The sequence below is a fragment of the Suncus etruscus genome, chromosome 15 (genome assembly GCF_024139225.1).
Source record: "Suncus etruscus isolate mSunEtr1 chromosome 15, mSunEtr1.pri.cur, whole genome shotgun sequence".
Taxonomy (NCBI): domain Eukaryota; kingdom Metazoa; phylum Chordata; class Mammalia; order Eulipotyphla; family Soricidae; genus Suncus; species Suncus etruscus.
In genome coordinates this window covers 44,068,624-44,081,765 of record NC_064862.1, presented here as the reverse complement: position 1 = coordinate 44,081,765, position 13,142 = coordinate 44,068,624, and the positions used below count along the sequence as shown (strand labels likewise).

General features: G+C 36.8%; 1 protein-coding gene and 1 pseudogene across 3 annotated transcripts in view; one reads left to right on the top strand and one right to left on the bottom strand.

Annotated features, from left to right (window-relative positions):
* The window catches only part of SIPA1L2 (signal induced proliferation associated 1 like 2), a 290,291-nt gene that overhangs the window by 35,364 nt on the left and 241,785 nt on the right, over positions 1 to 13,142 (bottom strand). For all 3 annotated transcript variants that reach the window (XM_049788914.1, XM_049788915.1, XM_049788916.1), the window contains exon 16: positions 2,934 to 3,158. In XM_049788914.1, the coding sequence (XP_049644871.1) occupies positions 2,934 to 3,158 (225 nt within the window). The remainder of the gene's footprint in view (positions 1 to 2,933; positions 3,159 to 13,142) is intronic.
* Positions 6,514 to 7,052, top strand: LOC126031330 (MKI67 FHA domain-interacting nucleolar phosphoprotein-like; annotated as a pseudogene).

The window sequence follows — 13,142 nt, the reverse complement described above, 5'->3', positions numbered from 1 at the left end:
TTTTTTTGGTTTTTGGGTCATACTTGGTAACGCTCAGGGTTACTCCTGGCTATGCACTTAGAAATCGCTCCTGGCTTGGGGATCATATGGGACGCTGGGGGATCAAACTGCCATCCGTCCTAGGCTAGTGCAAGCAAGGCAAACGCCTTACTCCTTGTGCCACCACTCGGGTCCCAAGGCTGATCTTTTTTTTGTGTGTGTACAATGAAACTAATATTCTCCAGATCTCAGGAGCACACATACTTTCATTGATTGATCTTTGTCTTAAGTGCATCCTTGAGTTATTGTGAAAAACTTTGGGGAACATTTCAAGTATAGGGGTTGTAAAATGTGAGTATTATCTTTACTTCTTTATCCATTTATACGTGCTTGTTTTAAAACAGGAAAATACTATACATACAAATAAGTTTTTATCTAATAGAGATGGAAACACACAAATCTTGTAGTGTAATGGGACCTCACACCCTGAACACTGACATAATGACCTGGTACAGGCCTCAGAAGAATGGGCATTCTCCATTCACCCCTGATCTCGGGAAGCCATCTATGAAACATCCAAGGTTGTCTATAACATCACCTGGAAGCAATCCTCTACCAGGGAAGACCCTACCGCTGCTCTGATATCGACCTGCTCAAAAGAGACTTCCCTTAACACAGAAGACTTAACAACAACAACGACCTGCTTACTGGACAGGGCTTTCTGCATTAACCTTTAATTGTGAGGTGAAACGAGAGAATGCTCCACACCAGCCTGACTTTAATGTAGGATATGCAGATTCCAGGATCATTAATACAGAAACCTGATGCCAACAATAGAGATTGCATGAAAAATAAAACTGTATTGGCACTACAGACAATGACTTGGATTGAACAAACTAGTTTGCCTGGAGCCTAGAGTTGGTCTTATGCCAGGAAACTTCAGGGGTAAGGTCTCCTTGTATTTAGGCCAAGGCTTTTCCTTTCCATGTCCCCCATATTTTGGTGGGCCTATGCAAACAATATTTGCCACTCAAACACCGTTTTTACTGTGCTCCTTTGACTCTAAACCTTAAAAAAAAAACCCACTTAAACTTTGGATGTACATGATTTTTATTAAACAAAAATTTTATTTAAAAAGACTAAAAAGTATTAATTTCTGCACTAAAATGATGTTTAATTTAGAATACCATATCCATGTTATCAATTATAGGAAAGAAGAGGGATTACAATTTAGGGGGAAAAATGATACTTTTTCATTGACCAAACAGTCTATAGGAGGGAACTTAAAAAGCTATTGTGGCCTCCAAGTGCCACAGAAAATGGAAACATAAACTTTGCTCATGTATTGGGAGGATTAACATCATTAAAATGGCAATATTTTTCCAAATCATTCACAGATTTAATACAATCCCTATATGAATATCCATGATATTAAAAAAAATAAATCAAACACTCTTAAAATTCATTTGGAACAATAAATGTTCACAAAAGGCTAAGCAATTATTGGATAAAAGAAGATGGGAGGCAATACTGTCTCCAACTTTAAGCTGTACTATAAAGCAGTAGTTATTAAAATAGCATGGTATTGGAATAAAGACCAGCCCTCACATCTATGGAATAGACGAGTATTCTGAGATTGACCCACAGGTAGGTAATCAATTAATCGTTGATGAAGAGGCAAGAAATACAAAGTGGAGCAAGAAAATCCTTTTCCACAAGTGGTGTTGGGATAACTGGTCAATGACATGCAAAAAAGTGAATTAAGACCACTCTTTAACACCATGTTCAAAGGTTAAATCAAAATGTATTAAAGACTTTGATAGCACAATTGAAACCATAAGGTACATAGAGGAAAATGTAGGCAGACCACTTCATGAAATGGAAGCTAAAGTCATCTTCAAAAAACACCCCTGGCCAAGTAGTAGCAAAGATAAACAAATGGGACATTTCACTGAGAAGCTCCTGCACCTCAAGAAAACAGAGACTAGAATATAAAAACTACCAATATATGGGAGAAACTATTCACTCAATACCCATCTGATAAGAGGGTAATATCTAAGATATACAGGCAATAGTAGAACTTAGCAATTAAAAAAGTCGAATTCATCCAAATATAAGAAGAAATGAACAGACATTTCCTCAAAGAAGAAATAAATACACAGGGCAAAAAAGCATGTACAAAAATGCTCCATATCACTAAACATCAGAGAATGCAAATCAAAACAACAATGTGGTATCACCACAGATACTGGCACACATTACAAAAAACAAAAACAACCAATGATGACATGGATGCAGGGAGAAAGAGACTCTCATTTGCTGCTGGAGGAAATGTAGACTAGTCCAGCCTTTGTGGAAAACATTATGTATATTCCTAAAAAAAATATGCAAACTTAGATTAGCCTGCTTTGCATTCTTGCAATTTGATTTACTTGTCTCCTTAAAAAATATATATTTTTATAAAAATTTATTTTATTTTATTTTTATTTTATATAAATACATATATTGGTTTTTGCGCCACACCTAGTGGGGCTCAGGGGTTACTCCTGGCTCTGTGCTCAGAAATAGCTCCTGGAAGGCTCGGGGGACCATATGGGATGCTGTGGATTGAATCTAGATTTGTCCCGGATTGGCAGCATGCAAGGCAAACGCCCTACCACTGTGCTATCACTCTGGCCCCTAAAAAATTTTTTTCATGTGTCATAAGATGAGTTACTAGTCTTTTTTTTCTTCCTTTATTTTACCAAGTAGATCCAAACAATTCTAACACAGCTGAAGGAATAATAAAAGTCATTTTAAAATGAAAGAAAATATTCTTTATTTTATCATCTCACCAACACAGCAACTTATAGTCACACACACTCCTGAGTGCTGTTGGGTGTGACCCAAAAACCAAAACAAACAAACAAACAAACAAACAAAAACAAACCAATAAATGTTTTTTGTCATCTTACCCCGGACATTCAGTTACATCAGGCTCCTCAGGAGGTGGGCTTCCCTCTGATTTCTTCCAGCCAATGATATACTTGTTCAATGACCCCTGTCTGTGGTAGGGTTTAGATGTGGAACCCGGAACCTGTGGTCCACTGCAGTGTGACACAATGTAGACTTTGGACGTATCTAGAGACCCCGTATTTTTGGAGCAGTGAGCTGAAGGACTTCCTGAATGATGTGAACCACTGAGAAGAGAAACAGACAAATTAGAGTTCAAGTGTAATACTGCCTGGCATGTTGGTAAATTCAGTCACAAAATATTGTTCCCACTGTCTCAATGAGCAAAATCAGGATAGAGAGAGGCAGAAAGAGTTGCTCTCATGCACCCTGTTAGAAATCTTCACTGTTAATATGCTCCTGCACAAGTGTTGTATTTGAGACTAGAAGGCTGCTGTGGTCTGCTAACAAAAAAGCAGCATCAGATTTGAATTACTTCCATCAGAATGCAAATAGTAAAAAAAATTAAAGGGCTGGAGAAATGGGGAAAGGTTTAAGACAAATATTTTGCAGAGCAAGGTATAAAGTATCACTTTAGCAATCACTTGAGACCCCAAGCATAGGAGATGTGGTGTTGGAGATCTGTAAGCATCAAAAGGTTTGTTTGGATAGTTCTTGGAATCCAAGAGCCCAAGCATTGGGGTCTCATCCTAGGGCCTTCACAATGAACCACTGGCCTGATCAACAGAAAAGTTTGGGATGGGTATCCATCAGGGGCATGCCCCTGACTACTTCTCGAGAAGCCCCCAAAAGAGAAAAATCAACAAAAAGTAAGAAAGGAAGATCAACTCAATTGACAGATAGGAAATGGCGACACTAGTAACCACAGTATTATTTGACACATTAATCAAATTGGCAAAAATGGTCTGATGGCCAGAACCTAGAGCAGCAGGTGCTGCTGACCTGAAGAGTGTGTTCTTCCCTGCACTGCATCCTCCATCCTGAGACCCTTAGACAGAAATTCTTTGGATCTAACATCCATTTAACATCGAATTCCATAACTGTGCTAAATATATCTCCTATTTTGAACACATGGAACATAGAACACCTATTTCTTAGACAGTAGACAGTCTCAAAAGTCAGTTATTCCAACAGAGTATTGAGTTGACAATTTTCTCAGCATACTTAAGTAACTCTGCAAGATAAGGAAAATAACCAGAACAGCAAATGTATTATTATTATAACAAATGGTGAAACAATTTAATAGAACACTTCTCAAGTAATGGAGAATCTTAAGCTCTACCAATTATGCTAAAAAATGCAAATAACAATGGAATATCAAAGGAGTTAAATTTAGTTGCAGATAGGGAGAGAAACTAAACGATACTGCATGCTCATCAAAATGCCTGGTAGATGAAAACCTAAAATCAATAGGGAGTGCACTGGCAACAGAAACTAAGGAAGCACTACATAGAGAAATCAAGCAATAAATAGACAAGAAATTCAACCAACTCAAAGAAACCCAGGAATGTAAGAATGATTCAATACATGCAAATAAAATAGCATTATACACCACTTTGATAAAAGGAAAAATATTATATCAGTCAATGCAGATGCTTTCGACAAGATCAAACACCCACTCATGATTAAAACCCCAACAAAATAGGGGCAGAAGAAGCCTTCCACATGATAGTAACAGCTATCTATAAAAAGCCAATAACATATATTATTATTATTATTATTATTATTATTATTTGTTTTTTTGGCCACACCTGGCAGTGCTCAGGGATTACTCCTGGCTCTGCTCAGAAATTGTTCCTGGCAGGCTTAGAGGACCAAATGGGATACTAGGGATCCAACCTGGTTTTGTCCCATTTCGGCTGCATGCAAAGCAAATGACCTACAACTGTGCTTTCGCTCTAGCCCCAATTTTATTATATTTTAAAAATTATTCTTTCTGATAAATATTTGAAATTATTTCTATTGAGGTCACTCATAAGGTAAGGATGTCATTGATTTTACTCTTATTTAAAATCATATTAAAGTCAGCAATAGCAATCAGGCAAGAGAAGGAGATGAGATGAATCCAAATTAGAAAAGAGGAAGTCAAACTATCTCTTTAGCAGATGACATCATAATATACACTGAGACCCTGAAGCATCTGTTGGAATAACCAGTCTTCATTCTATTCAGGATAATTCTTCTTTGCTTGTGTTTATCATTCATTGGATTAAAGCACCTTTTCCATGTTCCCTTACCAGGGTGAGGCTTCTGCCTCACTCCAGAATACTAATCCCCTCAAAATTAAAGAAAGTGGATAGTTTATAATTTTTGAGTCAATATTATAAAAAGTGCAGGGGAGTTATGACCCTGATATAAAGCACTGGGTGTGACTCAAATGATACACCTTTATAAAAAAAGATTCATAGAAAAAGATTTGGTTCAAGTGGTTAAGTATATAAACATCCTATCTTATACTGCTGGCCCAAGCATTGAATTTTTCAAAGCTAGATAGATAGAAATGAAAATTTAAAAAAAGTCAATGAAGGCAAATTTATGAACCCCTCTTTCTCCCTTTCTACTCTTCCCGCTTGAGATGAGATGTTCAGTTTTGCCCTTACACATTTTGTTTATTTGTTTTGGAGCAATGCCTTATAAATACTATTCTGAATTCTGCTCTGGAGTGCCTCATGACAGCAAAGAAAAAATATCTTTTTTGAGGGGGGCATACCCGTTTGATGCTCAGAGGTTACTCCTGGCTAAACGCTCAGAAATTGCCCCTGGCTTGGGAGGAACTTCCTTGGCTAGCATTTGCAAGGCAGACACCTTTCTTCTAGCGCCACCTCTCCGGCCCCAGAAAAATATCTTGAATATAATAAAGACTGGTTAGTCTAACAAATTCCACAAAAAATTCCTGGAAATAATAAACAACCTCTACAACAAACAGTATTGGGACATTTGGATAACCATGTATAGGAAATTAAAGCTGGCTCCATGTCTCACATCTTACACAAAAGTTAATTCAAAGTGAATCAAAGACCTTGAGATTAGACCTGAATCTAAAAAGTACACTGAATAAAAGATTAGAACACTCCAAGAAGACCTAGATCATGAAGTAATCTTCAGTGATATGATGCCAATGGCAAAGGCTACAGAATCAAAATAAAACTAAAAAGTTTCTGGGAGATGAAAGGAAGGAAAGAAAGAAAGAAAAAAAAGAAAAAGAAAGAAAGAAAGAAAGAGAGAGAGAAAGAAAGAGAAAGAGAGAAAGAAAGAAAGAAAGAAAGAAAGAAAGAAAGAAAGAAAGAAAGAAAGAAAGAAAGAAAGAAAGAAAGAAAGAAAGAAAAAAGAAAGGAAGGAAGGAAGAAAGAAAAGAAAAGAAAGAAAAAAGGAAGGAAGGAAAGAAGAAAGAAAGAAAGAAGAGAAAGAAAGAAAGAAAGAGAAAGAAAAAAAGAAAGAAAGAACACAATATGGGCTAAACCTAAGAGACAGCTGAGTGGGAAAAAATATTCACACTCAACACATCAGATAAAAGGTTGATATCCAAATGCAGAGAGACTCAAGTAGTTCCAGGTGCACTGTGTGGAGTCGGCATGGCCATAACTGAACCCAGAATAGGATGTCTAGTTTCAGAAGGATGTGGTGCAGATTCACCAGTGTGAGAAAAAGTGAAGGCAGCAATACAAAAAACAAATTCCAGGAGAGATCTATGTGGGCCATCTGCCATCCACACTTTATGCAACAATTTTTTCAGTTTGGCACTGTCACAAAGCTCAAACAGTCCAGAAGTCCAAAGACTGGAAATAGCAAAGGATATGCCTTTGTGGAGTTTGAATCTGAAGTTGTTGCCAAAATAGTTGCTGAAACAATGAACCTTTTAGGTGAAAGATTCTTGGATTGACATTTTATGCCACCAGAACAAGTACTTGAAAAACTTTTAAAGAGGAAAAAAGTCATTTAAAAGGTCATCATTTCCAGCTGTACAACGGTATAATGAGAACCAGACACTTGTTCAAAAACTACAGATGGAGAAAGTATCTAAACAGAAAGAAAAATTACTCAGAAAGAAGTTGGCAAAAGGGGGACTGACGATAGTTTCCTCTCTTTTATTTTATACACAGAAGCTGCTAGCATTGGTTTAATTGGTTTAGCTAAAAAATGCTAAGATACTTCCCACTAAGACAAAAAGTTATTTTTCAGCTTATAAATAATTTATTTTTATTTTTTGTTATAACAATTAATTTTTAGTTTATATTTAATTTTTATCTTTTTATTACTCTTTTCTTTTGGTTTTTGGGCCACACCCGGTGACACTCAGGGGTTATTCCTGGCTATGTGCTCAGAAATCGCTCCTGGCTTGGGGAACCATATAGGATGCTAGGGGATCGAGCCACAGTCTGTCCTAGGCTAGTGCATACAGGCAGATGCCTTACCACTTGAGTCATTGCTCTGGCCCTTTTATTTTATTTTTTAATTTCTTTAAGCACAGCAGATACAAAATTGCTCATAGTTAATTTCAGTCATAGAATGTACAATACCCTTCACCAGTGCAACTTTCCCACCACAAATGAACCCCATTTCCCTCCAAACCCCCACTCCCACCTGTCTCTGGAGGCTGGCATTCTCTCTTTCTCTCTCTCCCTCCCAGAGACTGTGGTTTGCATTACTGTTAGTGAAAAGGTGCCATGCATGAAAGACAAAAGTTTTAATTAGTCCTAAAACTCCTGAGAACACCTTGGATAGTCAGGGCCCTACACTAGTTCGTGCACCAACAGTTTTGGAGAAATAAAAATCTGAAGTTATGGGGCCGGCGAGGTGGCGCTAGAGGTAAGGTATCTGCCTTGAAAGCGCTAGCCAAGGAAAGATCGCGACCATGGTTCAATCCCCCGGCGTCCCATATGGTCCCCCCAAGCCAGGGGCGATTTCTGAGCGTGTAGCCAGGAGTAACCCCTGAGCATCAAATGGGTGTGGCCCAAAAAAACAAACAAAAAAAATCACTTAAAAATCTGAGGTTGATGACATGAATGATGATAATAACTGATGATAAAACAGTTCTCAAACAACCTGTGTCTGAAGTAAAAGAAGTAGCACAAATATTTCAGGAAAAAAAAGATGAATTAAAAGCTATCAGTGAACTTTAATGTATTAACTATTGTATGGTGAAAAATTATTTTATTATGGGAATCATTTTGCCATTTAGATACAATGGTGTGCACTGGCTTAAATTAATTGGAGAAACAAGTGTTTGCTTAAGTCACTAATGAAAACATCAATATTAAGCCAAATGGCCCAGAAAAGTAGTATAAGAGTACTTGCCTTAAATATGTTCCATCCCTGGCATCATATATATTCCCCTGAACGGTGCCTAGTGTTACTCAAAAACAAACCACAAAATAAGTCAAATGCAAAAATGGGATGCAGGCTTGTATATGAGCACACAGTAACTGGGTTCATGCTGTTTCTTTATCCTTATCTTTGAGGTTTTGCTGTTGGGTTTTTGTTGATTTTGCCATACTTGACTGTATTCAGGCCTCACTCCTGTCAGTGGTTGAGGGTCTGACCATATATGTGCCGGGGATCAAAGCCTGGTTGGCCATGTGCAAGACAAGCTCCCTACTCTTCAATGTGGCTGCAGCTTTGGTTTCCTTTATTGGACCTACTTCTCAATATGGTAAAATTTGTTTATCAGTGGTAAAATCATTATAAAAGATTTCTCTTAATATGATAATCTTTATTTGATAAACTATATACTACCAGTATACTGGATTCCTGTATACTGTATTCCAGAATACCTTGTAAATCTTTATTTGACTAAACTACTTCTTTTAGAGTTTTACTGCCAAATTACAATCATTTGCACAAAGAGAAGAGTATGATGATATGAATAAAGAAAAATAACATAATCACAAGAGCCACTTCACTCACAAAAGAATCCAAATACAGATCTTTCTGTTTATAAAAACCTTAGGCAAAGATGTTTTATATTCTGATCTCTTATTTAAGTGTTCTGCTCTATCAGGAAGAAAACATGGGTTTGCTGAGTTAGATGAATTGAGAGGCAAGAGAAAGCAGATTAGATAGATTTGCGATGCTTAAACAGATGATTCCTGCAGACATTCCTTCTACCTGTTCACTTTGCATTTCTCTCATATACATGTAGTTCGTCTTAAAAAGTTTCAAGTCTTCTCTACTCTCCTCTGTGCAGTCTGGAAATTTTACCATAGGATGACTCTTGGAGTGTGGGGTGTGTGTGTGTGTGTGTGTGTGTGTGTGTGTGTGTGTGTGTGTGTGTGTGTGTGTGCGCGCGCGTGCGCCGTGCATGTGCCTGTAGTTGGACTCCTCAAACTGGAAACCAAAAACCATATAACTACTGATTTTTCTACCATTCAGGTTCCCTAGGCACAGTTTATTGGTTTACTAACTCTTATCATTGAGCATTACTTATTGTTCTTTCATTCAACAAGCACTTGAGGGATGGAGCTATATAGCATAGAAGAGTAGATGCTTGCTTTATATGCAGACAACCTAGCTTCAAACTTTGAACCAACTTTGAACCTTAATAGTTCTGGACATTTTGGTTATGTGAGCTACTTCTCTTGGGAATACTACCTATGTTGGAAACCAAAGAGACATGATACCAGATAAAATGCTTGCTATATATACACTGATCTGTGTTTGAACTCTAGGACCATATGTTAATCCCTGAGACCACTACTTGGGTTCAGAACCAGAAATCAGCAGCACTGAGCACAACAAGGTGTGACCCAAACCCAAAAATAAATAAATAATTACATAAATAAAATTATTATGTAATAGTGTTATTATATAACACTATTTGTTATACAGCCAATTTGTGTGGTGTGTTTTCTTAAAATCATAACACAAATGCCTCACTTGAAGAATATAAATAAGATACAATAGAAGATGTTAGTGGCCCAAAAAGCCATGTATAACACAGCAGCACATATGCATGGACACATATTTTATGTAAATCACTGTCAGTACTTTGAAGTTTATATTTTTCAGATATATACATAAATATATTAAAAATATCAGTGATGCAACAGATATAATGCCTTCAAAATTGATTGAAAGTAAAGTGATTTTCACATCTGTTTTGCAAAAGTGCTTAAAAATACTCTTGCTTCTGTCTATGGATTTAATATGAGTCTGTCCCTCAAGGCTACAAACTGAGACTCTGAAGCACCACTCTAAAAGAAGATTTTTGTAAGGAGGGAGGGTGAGATGGTGAAAGTAAGAAATAGCCAGGGAGTTATGTGACCTAGTCCTTTAACAATTAGGAGAATTCTGGGAAAAATTCAAGTCATAAACCTTAGCTAAATTAAGAAATCTTGAATATCTTATTTTCCATAGAAAACGTTAATATTTTGATCTTGAAAACTCAAGATTAAAAATTGTTTTTAAATAATGATTTTGAAATATTATGTCTCTTACTTTCTTTTTTTAACTTTTTTTTTAATTTTTATTTTGATCATAGTGGTTTACATATCTTTCACATTAGTATTTTAGGTACATATTAACATTGAATCAGGGGAATACCCACCACCAAATTTGTCTTCCCCCTTCCCCCGTTCCCTTTCTGCAACCTATATCCCCCACCATCACCCCCCGGGTTACTAGAGTAGGTGGTTCCCTCTTTGTCTAGCTTACTATCAGTGATCATACATCTGTTTGGTCCTGGTGCCCTCCCTTGTTTCTCCCTCTATTTGAGAGGCTAAGCTAGATAAATCGAGTTATGTGGTTTTGTTTGAGGGAAAGAAAAGCAATAGAATGGGGTAAAGATTAAGCAAAAAAAAAATAATAAAAATATGCTGAAAATGGGCAGAGTCCTTCTAGTGGCTATCAGCCTCAGTTTGAGAGAGGACTTGAAAAAGGTAATTGAAACAACATAACAATACAAAAAATAAATGTCAAATTAAATATCCAGTGAGCCCTACAGCAATAAAGAGAAGCACCACACAATAGTCTCGGTTCTGAATTCAAATCATGCAAAAAGAAAGAGGAAGATAACATAAAATAATATAAAATAAAAAAGGAGACATCAACTTCAATATTACACCAAAATAAGGACATCAAAAAACAATCTATATATATATATATATGTGGAAAAATAATTATTTTGTGCTTTTTTTTCCTTTTTTTTTTTTTAAATCTTTTTCCCCCTGCATAGGCACAGTAACTATTGGGGATATTATAGAGGGAATTCCCTTGGCTTAGGAGAGACAGGATTTCTCCATCCCTGAAGTATACTGTCATGGGATTAACTCTAGACTCCTTGCATGATCATTTACTCTCCCATCGGTGCTTTTGTGGTTTATGGAAGACTTCTGCTTAGTCATGGATGGTAAAATCAGTCCTCTGTATCTAGAGATCTTGGTGACTGTGCAGCTCAAGGAATGGAGCTAATGATGAAGGCTTTCTTTGTGGTTCTAGCAGTTCTGCTTCTCCAGTGTTGTTTTAATTCATCTTCTGTAGTTGGTGTTCTTGGTCATTATGTTGCTCTTAGGATGGAACCTGGGACACAGTCTTTCGTTATGTTTCTAGAAGACTTGTTCACTTGCGGTTGTCTCAGTCAGATCTCTGGAATTGGAGATCTTGTTTGTTGAACAGATTTTTGTCTCTTACTTTCATTCAGATGATATATGATGGTGGGGGTTGGGAGTGCAGTTTGTTAAATTCTGTCCATAGTCAAACCCAGGCAAATCTCTTTGGCTTCAGTGTTTAAAGCAGGAACCACTCCCAAAGTTATGAACTTTAAAAACCATTGTAAAGATATAAGTTAAATGAGGAAAAAAAACTATACTATGTATTAAAATGTCAATATTTGCAAATGTCAATATTTTTTCAAGGCTCTCGGCTGGAGAAGCTGCTGTCCTGACATCCCTCTGCCTTCTCATTCTAGGTCCATCATCTTAGGGGAGGCACTGACTTCTGGAGCCAAATCTCTATGCCTGACACTCCCTACACCATCTGCATTGCACATTCTAGAACATAACTTATAAAAAAAATCACAAACATAAGAATACCAAGCATCCTAAAAGACTACAATGCCACAGAGATAGAGATACAAATTGATCATAAAGAGGAGATGTGGAGAAAGTCTAATACCTGGAGAGTGAATAACATGCTACTCAATAATAGCTGAATCAAAGAGAAAAACATGGAAGAAATAAAGAAATTCTTTGAAACTAATGATAATGAAGAAACAAGTTACCAAAAATTATTGGACACAACAAAAGCATTAGGGGATAATCATAGCAATACAGGCCTACATAAGGAAAAAAAAAAAGATAAAATGAACAATCTAAAGGCACACTTTAAGTATTTGGAAAACCAATAACAGAGGAATCCAAACAAATCCAAAGTAGAAAAAGAAATAATAAAAATTAAATTAGAAGCTGCTTTTTTAAACATAATAAACAAGATAGACAAACCATTAGCAAGACACACTAGGATAAAAAGAGAAAGTGAATAAATCTGATCAGAAATTAAAGGGGAGACATAACAACAGGGCCCAAGTAGTACTTACTTATCTAACTGTGTCCAACACTCTTTGTGGTAAGCTTCATATTACGTGCTGATCCTTCTGGTTCACATTTCTATTGTCTCTGGGTATTATTACTATACTGTCTTTTATTTTTCTTAAATCCCACAAAAGAGTGAGACTATTGTATCTATTCTATCCCTCTGACATTTCATTCAGCACAGAAATCTCCATGTTTCTCTATGTACTGAAAATTTTCAAGATTTAATTTTTCCTAATAGCTGCATAGTATTCCACTGTGTACATGTTCCACAGTTTCTTTAGCCACTCATCTATTGGCGGGCACCTGGGTTGTTTCCAGATTCTGGCTACTGTAAATAGAGCTGCAATAAACATAGGTATGCAGAGGGCATTTTTGTATTGTGTTTCTGTGCTCCTAGGGTATATTCCTGAGTGGTATTGCTGGATCACATGGGAGCTCAATTTACAGTTTTTGAGAAATATTCATATTGTTTTCCAGAAAGGTTGGACTAGATGGTTTTCACACCAGCAGTGAATCAGAGTTCCTTTCTCCCTACATCCATGCCAGCACTGGTTGTTCTTGTTCTTTGTGATGTGTGCCAGTCTCTGTGGCATGAGATGATACCACATTGTTGTTTTGTTTGCATTGCCTTGATGATTTTCAGTGATGTGGAACATTTTTTCATGTGCCTTTTGGCCTTCCATA